The sequence below is a fragment of the Hydra vulgaris genome, chromosome 12 (genome assembly GCF_038396675.1).
Source record: "Hydra vulgaris chromosome 12, alternate assembly HydraT2T_AEP".
Lineage (NCBI taxonomy): Eukaryota > Metazoa > Cnidaria > Hydrozoa > Anthoathecata > Hydridae > Hydra > Hydra vulgaris.
The window spans coordinates 48,388,010-48,409,916 of record NC_088931.1 but is presented as its reverse complement, the minus strand read 5'-3'; the positions used below and the strand labels follow the sequence as shown (position 1 = coordinate 48,409,916).

Genomic DNA, 21,907 nt, shown 5'->3' with positions numbered 1-21,907 from the left:
AGAATTAATTTGATGATAAAATCCAACATCGACTGTTTTTGAGTTGACAATCATTTTTTTTAACCAGCCTCCCACTGACAAAATACATTAAACAATTAGTGAAGTTATATACAATTAACCGTTTTATTTGTCGTAAAAATGAGTTTTTATTTATAAAAACTTCCTTTTATCCTTGGGCATTGCTCAAGAAGCATGGAAAACTATAAGCTCATTTTTTTGCTTACAAATTACAATGCAATTATTAACAATATAAAATACGAAGTAACGAAATGTTTTCACAAATTTTTTACGAATATTATTCTTTTTAAAGCATTCTTCTGCTTTATAAAGTGCGTTTTTCTACTTTACGAAGTACATAAGATACAGTTACTATCGCTGTCTAAACTCTCTCCGTGCCAAAATGAACCACATCGTATGCATACGGCCATTGGGCTTAAGTTGCAAGAACATTTCCCTTCGTCATTTGTTCCAAAACTGGCTGGTCCGTGTAGTATACGAGTAATTTCTGACTTAAACGGTCCTTTTACAGCTTTTCTACGAGCATTTTTTAGTTTCGGTGTTGGTTTTAATTCGTTTTTTTTATGAATTAAATTTCTTAAAACTGAATTGTCGCATAGGTCTAAAATACCGATATTTTGATTTTTTATATTGTCTGAAGTCGTTTTATCTTCCAGTGAATTATTTAATTTTATTGTACAATCTACGGTTAAATTACAATTGTCTTCTGGTGGACATGTTAATATACCATTTCTTGCAAGAAGATCTAGTGATGAAACAGTTTTCGCACTTATATTTTTATCGTTTATAACATTTTCGTTAAGTTTCTGTACTTTTAAATTGTCTGCCTTTAAAGAGCCGCACCGCGCATCTTCTACTATTTTGGCTTTTGCATCTTTAAGTTGTTTGTCAAATTTTTTGCGTTGTAACAACTGAGCTTTTTTAATAGCTCTTCTACTTTTCATAAAATCCTCAGTAATTGTTTTAGGCTTTAAAGTAAGAGGCGAAAGCATATTTAAATGACGCGAACTGGTACGGGAACAGTTAGAACGGTCTTTAACAGCAGATTTCGGCAATAGCCAATCACGATCTTCCTTTTCATTTTTTTCTATAAAATCAGTATGAAAGCTTTTTGCATCTCTTTTAACTTCCGACTAAAAAAAAATTGCATACATTAATTACAGACGCAATTATCAAATAAGTAAAATAAAATGCGTATAAAAACGGAAACACATGTTACAGATAGCAAACATGCGGCGTGTGCATGTAAATGCAAATTCACAAAAAATAAACCATTATCATAAATCAAACGATACTTGAATCTTTTTTAAAGCTTCATCAAAATCAGCAGTAGAGTTTTCAGCAAATTTTAAAAAAGTAACCCATGACGATTCAATAGGTTGCAAAATAACATCATTGCCTGCATCATTATTCGATGACCTAAATAAGTTATTTATTTTTTAAACAAAAAATCAGAATAAAACAAGTTGCAAACAAAAAGTTTATGTAAAACATGATTTAAAACATGAATTAATACCAGTGTTAGGTGTTACATTTTTTAAAATTAAACAAATAATTTAACTTACGAAATACCGTAAACAGGTTCAAAAAACTTGACCTAAACAAAACAAAATTTATAAACGAGTTCATTTCATGAGTTCATAAGACTAAAATCAATAAATGGAAAGTAAATCATACTTTCCAAGGGTCAAGCTTTGTTTGAAAACGCACTTCGTTCTTCGCTCGTTGTAAAATATCAGAGTTGAATTCACCTGCAAAATCGTAGACTGTAAAAATCAGATTTAATATTTATGAAGATTCTTAAGGAATCCCTTTAGAGGTATGAATATATACATATGGCAGAACAAATTCAATTTTGATGAAAAATAAGTTTAATTTTAATTCCGTTAATAAATATATAAAGAATAAAATTTTAATTCCGTTCTTGTGGATGATAAAACAAATAAGAACTATCTAAAATTATTATCCAATGATAGTATTGGAATTATAACTTGCTACATAATTATTCATAAATTTGTTTATAACTATATATTGCTCTAATATTACAAGAAAGAACTTTTCAACTCACCATCATTAACAAAACAGAAACACCGATGGAGAACGCAAACACAAAATAGTTTATTGCATAAGTTCGGAGGTAACAAAATCTAAAGAATTATGTTCTGCTTGAACAAGAACCTTCGACAGAACATCTCAACAAGCTTGGAATTAATGCCGGAAGATCGTTTTTGAAAATCTTTATGTAATGTAACAATTAACACATCAAAGAAAATCCTTAAGTCCATAATTTAACATTAGGCCCTGGCAGAATATCTATATATACAATAAACCCTTGCAGAAAATTCAAAAATTATTCAAAGTTCAACAGTTCTAGAAATTAGTGTTATAACATTCTTTCATAATTGTGACATAAATGTTCATAATTGGATTTTGTGAATGGTCTTTTTTGGAAAATTGGTACCACCCTTTAAATAAGCTTTTACTGGGTTGGCAAGACCTGCAAAGCTAAACATTCACTACTCAAAGATCATTGGAGAAGAAAAGAAAAAAAATCCCATACAAATTTGAATTCAAGCTTATGCAGTGTATTGTTAACTTTAGCAAACATTTGAGAAGTGAGGGGAGGGAAAGTGGGTGGGTGGGAGGGAAAGTGGGTGGGTGGGAGGGAAAGTGGGTGGGTGGGAGGGAAAGTGGGAGGGTGGGAGGGGGCTCATCAAAAGCATACAGATGATCAGTGGTTTTAATGCGTATGTACTTTATGAATGCCCCCTAACATTATTTATAAAAAGTTAAAAGAAAAAAAATATTTTTGTTAAAACTTGTTAATGAAAGATGTTTTTCAAAATCTTTTAAATTGAATCTCTCTCAAAAAAACTCAAAAATTTTGATATTTGGCATAGTTACTCTACCATTTATTCATAAATTCAAAGGATTTCCATCAGAATAACATAAGGATTAATTCAGACATTAAAACAGTTATCAAGCGACAAAACAAGTAACAAAATAATCTATTACTACTAAAATAAAAATTAAATTGTAACACAAAAATACAAAAATGCATCTAACATAATAAAATAATGCAATAAAGGACAGCTAGAGTGAATATTTGGGTTGAATGAATGGCTTTATAGGAAAAGTAGCAGAGTTGGAAGCATTAGTGTTTTTACAGCTTACAGTTTTTACAAATTATATAATTGATTTACAATCAATTATATAATTTAACATTGGGACTACAAATAAGTTTCTGGTTTTTTCAACAGATTGTTGTTCAACCACTTGTGTTATATTTTTAACGATGTCATATATATTTTTTTCATTTTAAAGTTTAGACATTTGTCAACAATATTCAGTATACAGTGTATTGTTTTTTTCCACAACAACATAGATTTTAATTACATTAAAAATATAATATTTTGACAAGGTAATAGTCTCTGTTGAGTGGTATTAGGTGTATTGTATAATGAGCTGTTGAAATTGAGCAAAACAATCACAGGAGATCTCAACACAAATGATCTGTTTAAAGAGAGTGATTGCAAATTATATGATCGGCCACATGTTGCAAGACCAATTAGAAACTATTTGGAAAAAAGTGGATAAGAAGTTTTGTCTCACCTGCCCAGACATTATGCCATCTGACTGCTGTTTGTTTTAATCGATGCAGAATGCAATTACTGGTTTTTTGGCCTCGAAAGTGAAATTGTTTTTGACAGGAAACCCATAAATCATCAGAAAGATGGAAAATGCATTGGATGGGCGAAACTTCGAACAATGTATTAATTCATTTTGAAATTGAAAACCATATTTTGAACAAACAAATATTTTAAGGTAAAACTACCTAGAAAATTATTTGTAGCCCAAATAATTTTCTTGTATTAACTATAATATAATTTTACTTTTAATATAATTATACTTTTTATTATTACTAATTATTAGTACTTTTTTTTTCTTTCTTTTCTCATTTTTATCTGTTTTTTAATACAGATAGTGCAAATAAAACTGTTGTTAAAAACAACAATTCTTTAAAAAAATTGTTTGAAACTGTTCAATTTTAAACTATTTTATATAATATATATATATATATATATATATATATATATATATATATATATATATATATATAGATATATATATATATATATGATAATCACAAATAATTATCTTTAATCATTAACCTCTAGCATAGCTCTCAGCTTTTGATTAACTTATAATCTACACATAAAATAAAGTAACAAACAAGTATACACAAAATAAAGTAACAAAAATGCAAGCACAAAACTAAGTAACAAAAATGCATACACATAATAAAGTGATAAACATGCATACAAAAATTAAAGCAACAAACACGCATACACAAAATAAAGCAACAAACATGCATACACAAAATGAAACAACAAACACGCATACACAAAATGAAGAAACAAACACGCATACACAAAATAAAGAAACAAACATGCATACACAAAATAAAGAAATAAACATGCATACACAAAATAAAGCAACAAACACGCATGCACAAAATAAAGCAACAAACACGCATACACAAAATAAAGCAACAAACATGCATACACAAAATAAAGAAACAAACATGCATACACAAAATAAAGAAACAAACATGCATACACAAAATAAAGCAACAAACACGCATACACAAAATAAAGAAACAAACATGCATACACAAAATAAAGCAACAAACACGCATACACAAAATAAAGAAACAAACATGCATACACAAAATAAAGCAACAAACACGCATACACAAAATAAAGAAACAAACATGCATATACAAAATAAAGAAACAAACATGTAAACATAAAATAAAGTAACAAACACGCATACACAAAACAAAGTTACAAAAATGCATACACACAAAAAAAATTTACCATCTAAAAGTTTATCTTTATAATCTTGACAAGCTCTTGTAAAAAACTCGTTTGTTAATGCATGTGCTGATAGTCTAAAATAAAATAATTCATAAATTGTTTTCTTTGGACAGATTTCTACAAAATGTGACAAAGATTAATCTAATAATAAGTATTACTTTAAATACCTTAGAGCCCCATCTTTGTCAATTTTTCTATCTACATCGGGCAACAACATAAGTAGTTGGTATTGATAAGCAGGAGGTAAAGAGTTGAATGTTCTTTCATTGATACAATCCTAATTAAAAATAATTCTGATTTTTTATCTTTTGAATAGTTATTTATTTTTAAGAAACTAAACAGGCACTTGCATTAACCTTTAGTTAACAATAGAAAAGAAAAAAAATCAATAAGGATACCAGAGTAATAACTTGGGTTTCAGCAAGAATTTAATAAACAAATGCAAAAGTTCAACCATTATTAAACATCAACAACCGAAATATTTCACAAATTATGTACAATAAGTTGTTGGATCAGATTTAATTGAAATTTTTATTTAATAAGTTGATTTGAAAGATAAGTTGGTTCAAAAGATATGTTGGTCAGAAAGTAAATAAGGTGCAACATATCAACTAACAAATCTTTTATGCTACATTTATAGGGTTTTTCAAAAACAGTGGTTTTGAAAAAACAGCTGTTACTGTTTTTCAATTTCAAAAAAAACAGCTGTTTTTACTGTTTCTTAAAATTTTATAAGAAATTAAAATAATGAACAAGTTAAGGAGCAAAAAACGTCAATGTCCTTATATTTGTCAATGTCGTTTACAAAAATAAATTTAGAAGCTTTACTTGAAGAAGACTAAATAAATAAAACTATTAAAAAACGCAATTTTTAATTTTTATTAAAGGATGAAAAACTTTAACTATTTATTCAGCTATTCGAATACAAACTACAATTTTTTCTTCATTTTTTATAATAAAATTTTTAAAAGACAAGAGCTTTAAGTGACTCGTCGGACAAACGCGATCCAATTTTTGTGCAAAAATTTGTGCAAACTGAAAAAACACGCTCAACGTCAGTTGATGTTGGTTTAATACTTAAAAGTGCATTGAATAATTTTTGAAGGTTTTCTGTATGCTGTCCAGTGTTCTTATAAAGAGTGAATTCCGATTTTAACCATTTGAAATATGATCCAGTTGTTGTTGTTGTATTTTCTTTACGAAGAAGCAAGTTTAATTCGTCGTTTAGTAATAGACTAACATTTTCAGATTCGGATTGTATCGACTCATCTATTTCAGTTTCTTCATCAAATCCAAACAATCAAGAAGCAAGACGACGGGCAAATATCAATGTTGCTTTTTTTGGAGTGTTTGAAGGATCTTTTAAACTCTTTAAAAGATTCATAACATCCTTCTTCAATCTTTCATCAGTACGGATTTTCGAGTTATTGTACGATTCTTCACTGATTTTGCTGTTGATCATTGACAATTTTTTAAACATAAACTCCAAAATTATTTCAGCACTTGCTAATGTTGCATCTTCCTGACTTAAATGTTGAACTGCAAGTTTTATCGGTTCCATAGCATCATAAAGATTACGAAGAGCAATAAAATCAATTGAATCCAAAATGTGTGTCGCATTGAACTCAAATAAAGTCTCTCGAATTGCCATTTCAGTCTTAATAATCGAGTCCAACGTGGTTGGAATTGAATTCCAACGAGTTTTTACATCAAGATGTAGTTCAATTTCACGTCCTGTTAAAGCTTTCACTTTACTCAAAAAAATGTTGTTGCGAACTGTTGAATTTTTTATGAATTTGACAAGCTTTCGAGAATTTTTAAGCAAATCGTGATAACTAATTTCAGATTGTTCAATGTCGTCATCATTTAGCAAATCAAGGCAATCATCAAAGCAATCACTTTCATCAGATTCATTGCTATCAAAATAGTATTCCTCAATTTCATTCTCTTTCTTATATAAAGTATCGCAGACACCCAAATGTAGAGCATGGTTTAGGCAAAACTGGCCAATTATATCCACAAGTCTAATGAATTTTTTATTCACTGCTGCTCCATCCTGAGTTGAGCCAACAATATCTTTGTTCATGTCAATTCAAAATTCAGTTAAATGTTGTTTCATAGCGACAACCATGTCTTCAGCAGAACAAGATCCAACAATGCGAACAAGACCAGTTTTAATAGTGACTTTATCATCGCTGCTGTGTATATTAATTCCAAAGAATCGTCTTCCTTTTATTGTTGTATATTCGTCTACGCACATACTGAATTTTGCTCCATTAGCAAGTTTTTCCTTAATTATTTCAACAACTTTTGCTTTCTTCTCGTTAAAATCTTCAATAATTAATTTCATGACATCACTTTCATTAGCCGGAAGTTTGTAACCATCTCGTGATATAGATTGACGAATATAATTGTTTCTAGTTATTGCTCTAATTGAAATACCATCAGTTGCCATATCTGTAACTATTTCTTTGAGGGATTTTCGATTGAAAAATTCAAAAATTGATTTTGTTATTTTCTCTGCTGTTGGTTCTTCGTTGGATGTGCCAGCTGCTGACCTTTCAAAATCAATTCCATGTGTCTTAAGATGTGCTTTCAATGTAGTTGTAGAATTTCCAGAACAGACAATGATTTTGTTGCATCGCGAGCATTGTCCTTCGAGAGTTTTTGTTTTTGGATTTTTCGTTTTGTAGCAAAATCCCATACTGACGACATTGCTAAAATATATAGGCATTGTTATTGTATTCTTAAATCAAATTAAAATGATTTAATACGTACTGTTAAATGTGTTACTTTTAAAAACACCCAAGATTTTACTTTCTTCTCTTTGAAAAACACAAGGAAAAACACTAACTTATCACCAATACGTAATATTTTTTAAACATGAAAAAGTCGTAAAAACAGTTCTGAAAAAACAGCTGTTTACTGTTTTTCATTTTTGACCAAAAAAGTATAGGGTTTTTCATTACTGTTAAACAGTAATGAAAAACCCTATACATTAAGCTATCTTTTTTTTAGATTGAAAATAAATCAGGAAAATTGTGGAATAAATTTTAATAACTGATGCAATAATAGTTTTTTCTTGTTCAAACACAATTTAAAAAACTTTATATTTTTAAAACAGCAGAAAAATAAGTTACATTTCGCAGTTTTAGACATAAAACGCATGATAATTTTTATTCATTAAAAAGAGGAAGGTATAACTTACCGTATATTACAGTGCATGTTCAAAATAGTGAGTAATATCTATATCCCTCATTTCATAAAAGAAGAAAAGTTTTAAAAAGAAAGGGGTTGCAAACCAATCTGCACATAAGCAGGTTGTTGACATCAATTAAAAAGTTCATGTTGTTCAGATATCAGCCAAATTAAAATATATCACCATTTAAAAAAAAATAACAATGTTATTTTAAAAATGTATTTATATTTTTATTATTTATATTTAAACTTATATTTATATTTATTTAGCAAGGTGTTATAATGTTACATTGCAACACAAAATTAATTCAATACTTATGTTAAAACTATGTATTGCATTAGATAAACTAAATAACAATTATACAAACATACAACTCTATGATAATATAATTAAGAGGCACAGAACATCATGAATTCTTAGAAGCTTACAAAAAGTATTTTAAGAGAAAACTTATGTCAAATATATAACACTTTTAACACTTACAGCACAAGCTTATGTCAAATTCATAATTAAAAAAAACAAAAAAACTTAAAGATAAGAAAAAGAAGATAGCAAAGAATATAAAATAGCTTCAATAAATAAAAAATAAAAACCTTTAATAAAAAACAATAAAAAACTTTGCAAAACGGTTCGGAAAAACCTTAAAAAGTGTCTAATTAAACAACTATTTATTGTCTATGATTTTAGAACACTAAAAACACAGATTATTAATAACATGTATTGAAAAATGACTGGATGTAAATTTAATTTGCACAACCCTATAGGTATACATATGCATTCAATATATGTTGACAACAAAGTCTTTTTAAATATAAAATACGTACTTTTAAATGAATAGATGTTAGAATTGAATCCGGTCTCATCAAATCTAGTTTACCATCTTTGCTTCTCTTAATTTGGTTAGCTAAAATGGAAATTAGCCAATAATTTGAGAATAAGAGAATCTTTTTACAAAATTTCAATGTGAACACTTAAAACTTTCATATAATACGTAAACATTACATAAATGATTTATTAAAATAAATTTAATAAAAATATTATCAAAAAAAATATATATATATATTAATAAAAATTGCTGGATATATATAGCCATCTAAACATTATTTGGTATAACCATGTGAATAAACTAATCTGCCTTTAAAGAACATATGTATAAGTTTTTTTGTAATATCCGGTGGGCACGGAAAAATCTGATCAACTTTAAATTGAGATTTCTTTAAAACAACAAATGCTTTTTATTTTTTTTTATTAAATGTTACTTCCTTATCTTTAATAGTGTTGATAAACTTTTGTTTACAAATCAATGATTTACAAAATGTTTCGTAAACAAATTGAGGTGTGTAAAAAAGTTGTAAAACAATACTTCTAATCAATCATTGATATTGGTTAGAAGTATTGTTTTTACTTATGCCCCAAAAACGAACCAATTTAAATAAAGAAAATAATTATTGGATTGAAATTTAATTGATAGATTTAGAAGATAGAGAAATGTAGGTAGTTGATGTAGAGCCAAATTTTTTATTGCACATTCTATTACATTACTATTGCAATAAATTATTTAATGCTTTTAATGCATCTTTTGCTCCTTTTTATTCAATATTAAAAAGCTCTCAATAGTTACAACATGTTTTAAAATCTTATTAAAATGTATGCATCGCATTGGAAAGTAAAGTAGCAGACAAAGAAAAAAAAATTCTGGCGAGAAAGTAAGTTTTGAATTAACGTTTTTTCTTTTCGCTTTACTGAAAATTTGGATCCTGAAAATGCTTTAAAATATTTGTACACAAACGATTTGAATGAAACCTACATGGATGTATCTATTGCATTCAGACCCATCTTTATACATGTTCAGCATAGGCAGCTGCGAGTTAGGGTTTTAAGAAAGGCCAAAAGCAAGAAATTAATTTTTTTTTTTAATTAATTTTAAAAAAATTAATAAATTATAAAAACTAAAAAAAAAAAAAGGCAGAATATTCTGTTTTCTTGAATCTATTTTTTAGAATAAAAAAATGTAACAATAAAATTTTTTGTATGCATATTGAAGAAATAAAACTTGTCTGCTGAATTGTTTATGTAATGTGTTTTTTAAGTTCCTAGTTGTCAATAGTGTTTATATATTTTGGATGTTAGACAGTTGAATAGTGTTTACAGATTTTTGGATGTCAGACAGTTCCAAAGATTGTAGCAAATTATTAAAAAATCTAGGTGTTGATTTGTGGTTACAAATCGTTGATCAAATATTGTATTGGCGCTTCATCGTTTTTAACAGAAAAAAAGTCCAGATTATTACAATATCAGGCTTGTGATACTTTGCATGCATGAAACAACTGCCGAATTGAATTCAGCAGCTTTGAAATCCTAAAAAAAGAGATATCGGAGGCCATGGTTGTGTTATGTTAATTATGTGTCATGTTAGTTACTAAAACTCAACTCCAAAAAAAAGTGACTTAGATCCTTTAAGAAAAATGCGATAACAAAAATATAAAAATTGATACAATAGACATACAATGTATCAAAGAAGTTTATAAAACTACTTAATAAAATTTTGTTTTTATCTTGAAAATAAATAAAAAAAATTTTGATCTATAAAAAATTTGCAATAAAAAAGTGCTTATTAAAAAAACTTATTGTAAACAAATGAAAAAAAAAGAAACATACCAAGATTTGCTTTTTTCATTCTTTTGAACTAAATACAAAAAAATGTTTTAATGTTGTCAAATATAAAAAATTGGTGCTAGAGGGCCAGATAGCATTAAATCATTTGAAAAGTATTTTAAGTAATGGCTAAGCATGACCTATTTAATAGGATTTTGATTGCTTTTATACAAAATAATTTTTTACATTTTTATCTATTTATTAAAAATTAAGTAAAAAATACCTTTACTCCAAGAAAAGATGGTGGTTTATTTTTATCATCAGATGTATCTGTAACACAATCTTGTTGTTTAGACATAGTCGAAATGATGGGGCGCAGTGAGGAACGTTGAATTTGCTTTGAATGAAATTTTTTCTATAAAACAAACAAGACAAGAAAAGAATGAGATGAAACTAAATGCTTTCAAAGTGGCCTTTTCACTTCTGTGTCATGAAACTTGAATAACTTAACTCAAACAATTTTACATAGATTATATATAATGACTTAAACTTATTTAAAAAACTATGTAATTACAGAAATGCAAAGTTTTTTGATAGCTACAAACACAATGAAAAAAAAAATTCGATAAATCTTCAATAAAAAATAAAAATATTTATATTATTATATTAAATGTAAAACAATATATCATATAAAAATATAATAACTTTTAAAATGAAAATATAATTAACATATTATAATATAATATATTATTATAATAACATATAAAAAAATTTATATTAAACCTTATTTTTTGCAATTATTTGAGTATGAGATGAATGTGTCTTTTGCAAGGGTTTTTGCTGCCGCTGTGTTAACTTTTGAACTATAACATTCTTAGAAGAAACCTTTTGAAAACCATTAGATTTTAAGACTTTCTGATTAACTGGTGAACTTCTTCTAACATTTTCCATTTTGATTACCTCTCTACGAACAAGCTTTTCATTCTAATAGATTAATTGAAACAACACTCTATTAAAATATCCTTTTAAAAAATTGAAATATTTTAATAATAATAACAATAATAATAATAAATGTATATATTTGCAATATGAGAGATTTTTGCAGGAGTTATTATTGCTGCTTTGTTTACATTTGTGCGTGTGTGTGTGTGTGTGTGTGTGTGTGTGTGTGTGTGTGTGTGTGTGTATAAATACACAGATAAAATGTTAGAAAATACTAGGAAATTCTTTAAGTTAAATTCTATGCAATTTAAATTTTGATTGGATAAATTTGAATTAAATAAAAGTTGTGTTTAACAAAAATAAGTTTCATCTAGCATAAACATTTGCTTTGCTAGAAAATACTAATTATTATTACTGATATTAATTTTGTAAACTAAATTTAGATACCAATTAAAATGAAAAATATTTCAATAAGAAGTAAAGAACTAGTTTTGAATCAAAATGAATAAGCTTCATTAGAGTAGTTCTTCTGAGTAGTTGACCAATTTTACCATACAAAGTTACCTTTACCATACAAAGTTACCATACAAAGTTACCTTTAGGGTAGATTTTGCAGTTGTCTTTAATGAAGTATTTTCATTAAATAAGACTTTTTAAACTGTTTGTTAAAAATTACAAGACAGTCCCTTTTGTTTTAAAAGCTTGTTTAAAACTACAAGGCGGTCCTTTTGCTTGTGAATTAGATGTCAATCAATAAAAAGAAAAAAAGAAAGATCTGTTAAATGGCAAAAACAATTGAAAAACTAGATTATTTATTTTGGATACATGTTGATTATTGCCTCGAAGATCCACTCTATTTAAAATCATAATTGTTGATAAAAATACAAAAAATAACTGACTCTAAACTATAAGACATTGGCATCAGGTCAGCAAAAAAAAATTTGACACAAAGTTTTTACTATAAAACATAGAAACAAGGTCAGTAATTTTTTGCCGACCTTGTTTTTATGTTTTATGGTAAGACCTTAGTATCAATTTTTTTCGCAGACCTGATGCCGACCTCTAAAAGATTACGGTCAGCAAATTATTGACTTCATTTTTCTTATATACAGTGTCTCAAAAAATTATCTGACCAAACAGTTTTTTTCAAAAAATTAATGTTTACCCTCCATATTATACTAAAAACAATGAATAATGGTAATTACTTTGTCTGTCATTTTAGTGTGCATATTTTTTGATTCATGCTTCAATTAGTTTATTATTTGTCCTAAAAGAAACTTAGTAATGAATAGGCTTGTAAAAAAAATATCTGACCAAGCAATATTTAGGTAAGTTTAATTAATTTTATGTGAAATTTATTGAAATTTTTAGCAAACTTTTATACAATTAATAAAATTGTATAACAAAAACTTGAATTAAGTTTTTATTAGTAAAATGGCTGGAGGTAAACGTCACTGGACTGTTGCTCAAAGAAATTTAGCTGTCAATCTAGTTAATCAGGGTAAAGCTTTTTGCCAGGTGCAGCAAGAGACTGAAATTCCTCATAATACAGTATCCAACATAATGAAGAAGTATAATTCGAATAGAACAACAGCCACAATAAGCGGGCAGGGTTGCAAAATAAAGATTTCTAAGAGTTTTGATAGAAACTATACAAGACAAGCAAAATCACTTCATATCTACTCGAAAACTGGCTGAGCAAGCTGAAGAGGATTATAGAACCAAACTATTGCACCAGACAATCAGAAATTGTATCCGAGAATAGGGATTTCAAGGACAACTTGTGTGTAATAAACTATAAGTAAGAAACACATGGAAAGAAGATTTGAGTTTGCAAAGTTCAAAAACATGCTGTTAAGTTTCTGGAAAAAGATCCTGTGGAGTGACGAGTTGAAATTCAACTTAAAATCATATGATGGAGCCCAAAAAAATTGGAGAAAAGCCAGAGAAGCTTACAAATTAGGCAGTGTAAAAGGAACTGTCAAGCATGATGGCGGTAATGTGATGGTTCAATGGCTTGGAAAGGTGTTGGAAAACTCCAATTTATTGATACTACAATGGATCAGGTGCAATACAGAAACATATTGAAGCGAAATTTAAAGTCATCTGCTCAAAAAATTTGGTTAGGATCTGATTTTACATTTCAGCAAGATAAAGATCCCAAGCATACTGCCACTAAAACTGAGGAATGATTTGCTGAAAATAAAGTTGAGGAAATGGCCTGCACAATCACCAAACCTTAACCCCATTGAAGATTTGTGGGAAACTTTGGACAGAAAAATTGGAGATTATTTATTTTCCAAAAAAGAGAATCCCAAAGTGGCAATTGAAGTAGCCTGGGAAAAGATTCAAGCAGAAGAAACAAAATCTTTAGCCAAATCAATGCCTAGACATCTAGAAGCTGTAATCCAAGCAAAAAGAGGCTCTACAAAATATTACAATAATTGTTTTGTTATTTAATAATTTATTATGAAACAATAAATGTATATGATCAAGTATTTTTTTGACAATAAAAAAACAACTTAAGTTCCTTTACTTCAAGACTGAAAACTTTGAGATATTTTACACCAAAATGAAAAAAATTGATTTAAAAACATGTTCTTTATTATTTTTTATTATCTTGAGTTTACCAGAAAAGTCTAAAATTACAAAAATAAAGCACTTTTTTTAGGAAAAATATTTTAATATTTTTTGAGACACTGTATGTATATATATATATATATATATATATATATATATATATATATATATATATATATATATATATATAGACACACACACACACACACACACACACACACACACACACACACACACACACACACACACACACACACAATCTTGCTTAAAGTTTATAAATACTTTAATAAATAGTACCATTATAAATAAGTATATTTGAGCATTTAATTATTTAAATAACTGAACAAATACCAAAAATATTTTTGACAGAAAATGAATTAAAAATGTTTGACAGAGACATTAGGTATTACTTTAAAATAAAAAAATACCTTTTTATTATCCATTTGTATATTTTGTTCTTTTTTTATTATATCTGTCCTTTTAGGTAAACACAAATTGGTGTTTTTTGTTAGATTTAGCGCAGTATTTTTAGATATATTCATAGGATTATTTTTGGATACATTTAGTGTATTGTTTTTAGATACATTCAGAGAACTATTTTTGGATACATTAAGAGAACTGTTTTTAAATACATTCAGTGGACTGTTTTTTGATACATTTACTGAACTGTTTTTAGATACATTTTGAGAAGCGCTTTTGGATACATCCAGAGAAATGTTTTTAGATACATTTGGAGTGGAGTTTAGTTTTTCATCATTATCATCTTCTAACTTTATTCTTTTTTTAGGTGGCATTACTCTTAATGCAGCTCCTGGGGGAGGTCTAGAAAAAGGTGGAGCAGGTCGAACAAGAGCAGATGTAGTCGGGCCCATTCTCCTGTGATGTGGATATTGCTTAAGTCTGTCATAAGCTTCTTTTGATAAACTGCCAATGATAGGCAGATTATTATCAGATCGTTTTGAGGAATCATAATCATTTCCAGGAGGTATAAGCTGTTTCTTAGGATGAGAAGTAGGTAAGTTACTAATATCACCAGGTATCTTTAATGCACGAGGTGGATTGTATTTCTGTTCTTTTTCTTCTTTTTCCTTTTCTGAAAAGTAAAAAATCATTAAAAAAGCTAACAAATTAAATAATGACATTTTATTTTAAAACATATTTTTATCTCTTATAAACAAAATCAATTTTAGTTGGTAATTTTAAAATTTATAACTATTGAAATTAAAAAATTAAAATTAAAATTCATAACTAATGAAGTCAAAAAATTAACAGTACTTTTTACTAGCCAAAATTAAATCTAAAAATACCATGTTTAATCCTTTAAAAGGATTTTAAAATTGGAATTGTTCTGGCTGATATTTCGCTAAACCTCATATATATATATATATATATATATATATATATATATATATATATATATATATATATATATATATATATATATATATATATATATAAACATTTTTGCTTCCATTCAGGCTGCAAGCAATTCTATTGGAGTTGGAAGTTACTGGAAGAGAAAAGATGAAGTTTATAAAGCAAGATAACAGATGACTTAAAAGATAGCAAATTACATGAATCGGGAAAACGAGATCAAGGAAGCAAAGTCCAAAGAACTGATCTGAAGGAAAAAAACTAGACCAATAAGAATTTTTGGAGCACTTAGGAACAGTCACAGCAAAAGGATAAGACTTGATTGAATAACAAGTAACAAGAGAATGAATTTTTGTAGATGGCACAAGAGATGCTAGCTCTTTAGAGCTGCACCCATTACAGTATTATTAGACTATTAAATAATTTAACAGTTGACTAAATCGACTAATATGTTTTCTAAAGTCAACTAAACTACATTTTAAAAATCGACTAAGTCGACTGAAAGTCGATTTAGTCGAAGCATGGGAATAACTTATTATTTTGAAATAAATAGTAATAAAAATAATGAAGTAATTTATTTTTGCTGTCTATTTTTTATTATAATATTATTTAAATAATAGTGGAGCAAAACAATATGAGAGAAGGACTGCTCCAACAATGGGACAATCTATTTCCAGGCCCTAACAATTTAGAGACCACCTTGAATACTTGCTATCACTGTGTCACAAAATAACTTTTAATTCGAACCTCTTTTCCCGAGAAAAACCTTCAGAGGTATGTAAGTACAAGTATGTAGAAGTACATTAGAATTGGTTTTAAAATCTTTCGTAATCGTCCGTGAAAAAAAAATTGATTTAAAAATTTTGATTTTTTGACCTATTGACAATAGGTCAAATGTTTTATAAACATTATTATTAATAAAATGAAATAAAACATTTTTTTACATACAAACTGTATATTTTTTGTCACATAAGTTACTAAAAAAAAATTAGCAAGAATTTTTGTTTAAGTAAGAGTTCCTAGGCACTTTATTAATTTTAAAATTCCGGGAAAAGCCTGCAATCAGTTTTATTGTGTCTTTTGAGCAAAATACATGTGCAAAACTATTAAAAATGCCAAAACAAGCAAAAACTCACAATGGCAACAGAAAAACTGCCTGTTTTTTCTGTTTGAAAAAAGCTAACAGGCAGCCGACTGACTTTATGGTTAAACGTTGTCAAGAAATTTTTGGTCAAGCTATCAACTTTGAAGATCAAAGTGTCCCAATAGTGTCTGCTGAAACTGTCAAGCAGGCCTTAGAAAAAGAGACAACTGTGAAAATGTTCAACTTCCTTCACTGCCTGACTACCAATCATAGAGTTTCGTCCTGCAACAAGAGATTCACCATGCTATTGCATGATTTGTTATGCGGGAAAAGCCAAGTTTGGAAGCCCTCAACCAATTGGAACAACAAACACGACAAGTCAGCCAAAAGAACAGCTAGTTGTTCAGCATGCTTTTCACTGATTGGAAAAGGGATTCCAGATAATTGTACAAAAGGAATGCTTCAAAAAAATTTGCTTGAAGTTGCAGCAAAAGACACAAAAGCAGCAGAAAGAGTAGTTGCTTCTGTGATAGCTATCAAGGTTTCTTCATCCTATGACACTGTGCATCTTAGTCAAGGAAAAGGAAGGCATTTTCCAGTTACTCCAGGTGAAAAATATTTACTAAGAATCCAAACATATATTGGTGTACTGCTAATATGTTGAAGCTCTAACAAACACTTTAGTTCAGATCAGAGGTCCTCAGTCAAATGAAATTATTAAGGTGGGAATTGATAAAGGAAAGGGTTTCCTGAAAGTATCTCCAGGGTTCTTGACTTAGAACCAAATGCTTTTCCCCTGACTAAAAAACCTCTCTTCAAGGACTCAGGAGTGAAGCATCAACTTCTGGTGGCTACCGCAGAAAACCTTTCTGAAAATTATGAAAATGTAAAGCAGATCATGGAAAAATTGAGCCTTAAGAGACTTCCATTTATGTTGTAATGTTACATGAAGCTTGCAAACATTATTTGTGGTTTGCAGTCTCACTCAAGTGTTCACCCTTGTATCTGGTGTGACATTGAGTGAAAGAATTTTCATCAGTGGTAAGCTCTAAATATTTGGCTCCATTTAAACTAATTATACATGCTTCTAAGCAGCAGGTGTCCAAACCAAAAATCCTAGGGACTTTCAGAGTGTTGTGCATGAGTCAGTTATGAAGTTACCTGAAGAAAAACTCATCTTGGACTTTATTCCACCCATGAAACCTTACTTGCTTCTTGGTGTTGTTAACCACCTCTTCAAGAGTCTGTCTGCAGTGGAAAAATGCACCAGAGTGGCCAAAAATGATGAACATTCAACAACAACCTTTTCATGGAGGGCAATTTGCAGGCAATAAGTGCAGAAAGCTTTTACAAAATGTTGACTTGCTTTAACAACTTGCGGAAAAGCATGCATGCTTTTTAGCCATTACATTCATTGACACATTCAGAAATTTTGATGTAGTTGTTCATGCTTCCTTTGGAAATGTTTTTCAAAGCAATTTTTTGCTTGATCTGTTAAAGCTTGAGTTAGAAATCCTTGAATTACACATTGAAGAATTCAAAGATTTCTACCTCAAGCTTCCAAACACATTAAATGATTTTTTGTTGTTGTTTCTAAGTTGTAAGTACACTGCTTATTTATAGAATAAATATGCTGAAACAAGTTTCAAATTGTTTTCAAATGTTCTCATTTGTTCAGAACAATAAAATTTTAAGTCAATTTTTCTTTCACGGACGATGATGAAAGATTTTAAAAATAACTCTAATGTACTCCTACATATTTGTACTACATATTTGTACTACCATACCCCTAAAGGTTTTTCTTGGGAAAAGAGGTTTGAATCAAAAGTCATTTTGTGATACAGTGGCTATATAACAAAAAGTCATTGCAATCATATTTACAACGTGATAGTTAAGACAACATTTAGATTTTGGAGCTTCATAATATCTTTTTGCCCCAGGGCCCCCTGAAAGTATGAAAGTATTTATGAAAATCATAAGCCTCAAGTAAACAAAAGAAAAAAAATAAATAATCATAATCAAAAATAATAATCATAATCAAAAGTTTAATTAGTATAGATAATGCTAATATGCTATGAATTAAAAAAACTAAAACTTAAGGAAAGTAAACAAAAAACTAGGTAATAGTTATAATAGTACATACTATTGTCATTAAATGAACAAACAAAAATTAAAGATTGAAAAGTTAAATTGAGTTGAAAAAATATAAGGACTTTAGGATTTTTACTCGACTAAATCGACTTTTAGCCAATTAGTAGGAAGTCCATAGTCAATTAAATAGTTGGCTGCAAGAGCCGGTCCAACTATGTTTACAATGCATTTTTGCATCTTGTCTATAAGAGAAAGGACATCATTCAAAGATCCGCTTCAGATAGGCAACAGTATTCCATACAAAGACAGATTTGAGATTTATAGAGATAAAGAATAGAATCAGGAAGTAAAAACAACTTTTATACTAGGATTAGTAAGGAAGGATTCAATAGTCTTAAAGATGTTACCTGATACATCATAAAAAGAGAGCTTATGGTGAAGACCAGCATGCCAAAATTTATCAAAGGCTTTAGAAATGTTGAAAACAATAGCCAACTTCTCTGCATCTATCTAATACACAATAAAACCTACTGGTTATTACTATTAACAAATCAGCAGTAGAATGAAAAGATCGAAATCCATATTGATGATCAGAAAATAAGTTATTAGATTCGTGAAGAGTTATTAGATTCGAGGTGATAGTAAATAGACTAATGGGACAATAGTTAGACAAGTCAGATCGCTCTCCAGAATTTCTATAGGATAACAGATGCTGCTTTCGAGTAGGTTGTCAAAAAAGACTCTGATAAGCACTTATTAAATAGCTTTGAAAGTATAGACAATAGCTCTGGAGAACACTTCTGCAAGACTATAACAGGTATGATAGGTTTAAAAATCAACATATTTATTTTCATTTTAAGAGCAATTATTTTAATCCATTGTTGAAGCAATTTTCTAAATCTTAAACATTCAAATTTTTCACCATTTAATTTATAATCAGCTTTCAAATATGTTAAGATAAAATAGTTTCATAGTTACTTATCAAATAGAAAGCAATTTGTTACCTCTAATAATGGCCTTCAAAGAGACTATATTGAAATAACCTGTGGTGTCCCACAAGGCTCTATTCTAGGTCCTCTTATGTTTTTAATTTATATTAATGATTTAAGTAAAGCACCTAATCTTCGGAGTACTATGTTTGCTGATAATACAAATTTGTTCTTATCAAACAGTAATATTAATGAGCTATTTTCTGATATGAATAAAGAACTTAAATGCGTATCTGAGTGGTTTAAATGTAACAAATTGACCTTAAACCTTGGTAAAACAAAATACATTCTGTTTCACCCTATATCTAAAAAATATTTTTTACCAACAACCATGCCAAAAATTCTTATTGATGAACTTGAAATAAAAAAGAAAACTTTCACTAATTTTCTTAGCATTTATCTTGATGAGAATGTTACATGGAAACCTCATATTGACTACATTTGCACTAAAGTTTCTAAAAATAAAGAAGTCCTCTATAAGTCAAAAAAATATTTAAACAAAACTATTTTAATACAACTCTATTACTCATTTATACATAGTTATGTATTGCTTGAGAAAGTACAAGCAAAAGTAAGTTGCATACTTTTTATCATCATCAAAAGCATGCAATACGCTTAGTTTGTTTTGAAAATCAACTTTTAAAGTTTTTATTTAAAAATATAAAAGTACTTAATATTTATGAAGTGAATGTATATAAAATATTATGTTTTAGGTTTCCATGTAAAATCAATCCATCATTACACATTTTAAAAAATTTTATTACCTTAAAAACAAAAAATAAATATACACTACGAAATAATAACTCAGTCTATAAACCCTTTTGTCGAACAAAATTCAATCAGTTCTGTATAGCTTATTGTGCACCTAATCTCTGGAACAAAATCGTTTTACCTAATTTTGATTTATCAATTACCTTCCCATTCTTTAAAAAGAAATTTAAAAAATTCATTCTTTTTAATAATAATATTTTGAAATACTTTTAAAAATAAGAAATTTATATAAACACGCTCTTTTGTTTTTGTAATTTGTCATTTGTTTATATTTATTAATGGCTTAAGTTATATTTTATTATAACATTTTATGGTTCTGACGACAAGATCATTAGATCGTCTATCAGATACCAAATTTTTATTTAAACTAGTCTATTTCTTTTTTGTCATTTTTATTTTTATTCTTATTGATATGGTGATTATATTTTCTAGCATAATTTATTAAAAGTATAAAAATTCCAATATTTGTATTGTAAATGTAAAACTTTATATATTAAAAAAAAAGGGAAAATTTATATATATAAAATGTATGTATGTATGTATGCATGCATGCATGCATGTATGTATGTATGTATGTATGTATGTATGTATGTATGTATGTATGTATGTATGTATGTGTGTATATATATGTATGTGTGTAAGTGTGTGTATTTATACATGTATGTGTTTATGTACAAATAAATAAAAAAAATTATCAGACCGGAACACATTGGTCAAAACAATTTTGTATCTACGTCTTTATTGATTGTCAAGAATTTGAGAAAGTAGAATAAAAAAAAGTGTTATTTTATTAAAAAAGTAAAAGTTTATTAAAACTGAAGAACAAACTTTAAAATGATTTAAAAGGAGAAAAAGAATATTAATTTTTTTAAAACTGAAGATTTAGATATTCAACAACTAAAAATAACTGAAAATTTGAACAAAATTATGACCAGATATAAAAACTGGAAATACAAATTTCTACAAATAAAGACACTCAATTTCTGCAAGGAGATATTTTCACCACTAACAAGTTATAAAGATAAAAATGTAAACTATGTAAACTATATTATTGAAATATATTAAATAATGACTAGAAAAAAAAAAAAAAAAAGTACCTTTCTACAAATCATTTTCAAATTTAGCACAATTGATTTAGGCTTTCAGCAAAATTATTATTCACTTTATATTTTTTTCAGATTAACTTAGTTTTTTATTAATACTAAAGCTGACTAGAGTTAATGAGCCCTTGTGAAAGTCTTAGTGAACTCATGTTTGATTGAATCTTTTAATATTTTATTGACTTACATTTGCATTCTAGAAACTACAAAAACATTTCAGCATTAAATTAATTAAAATCTAATTTGAAATAAAATCACAAACAGCTTTGAGAGTTGATACAAAT

General features: G+C 27.9%; 1 protein-coding gene across 2 annotated transcripts in view; it reads right to left on the bottom strand.

Annotated features, from left to right (window-relative positions):
* Positions 1-208: 208 nt before the first annotated feature.
* The window catches only part of LOC100201859 (uncharacterized), a 48,866-nt gene continuing 27,167 nt past the window's right edge, over positions 209-21,907 (bottom strand). For both annotated transcript variants that reach the window (XM_065813532.1, XM_065813533.1), the window contains 11 exons: positions 14,643-15,307; positions 11,476-11,676; positions 10,976-11,107; positions 10,756-10,783; positions 8,922-9,001; positions 5,066-5,175; positions 4,899-4,972; positions 1,696-1,769; positions 1,584-1,615; positions 1,314-1,437; positions 209-1,151 (listed from right to left, as the gene is read on the bottom strand). In XM_065813532.1, coding sequence (XP_065669604.1) covers positions 345-1,151; positions 1,314-1,437; positions 1,584-1,615; positions 1,696-1,769; positions 4,899-4,972; positions 5,066-5,175; positions 8,922-9,001; positions 10,756-10,783; positions 10,976-11,107; positions 11,476-11,676; positions 14,643-15,307 — 2,327 coding nt within the window. In that variant the 3' untranslated portion in view covers positions 209-344. The remainder of the gene's footprint in view (positions 1,152-1,313; positions 1,438-1,583; positions 1,616-1,695; positions 1,770-4,898; positions 4,973-5,065; positions 5,176-8,921; positions 9,002-10,755; positions 10,784-10,975; positions 11,108-11,475; positions 11,677-14,642; positions 15,308-21,907) is intronic.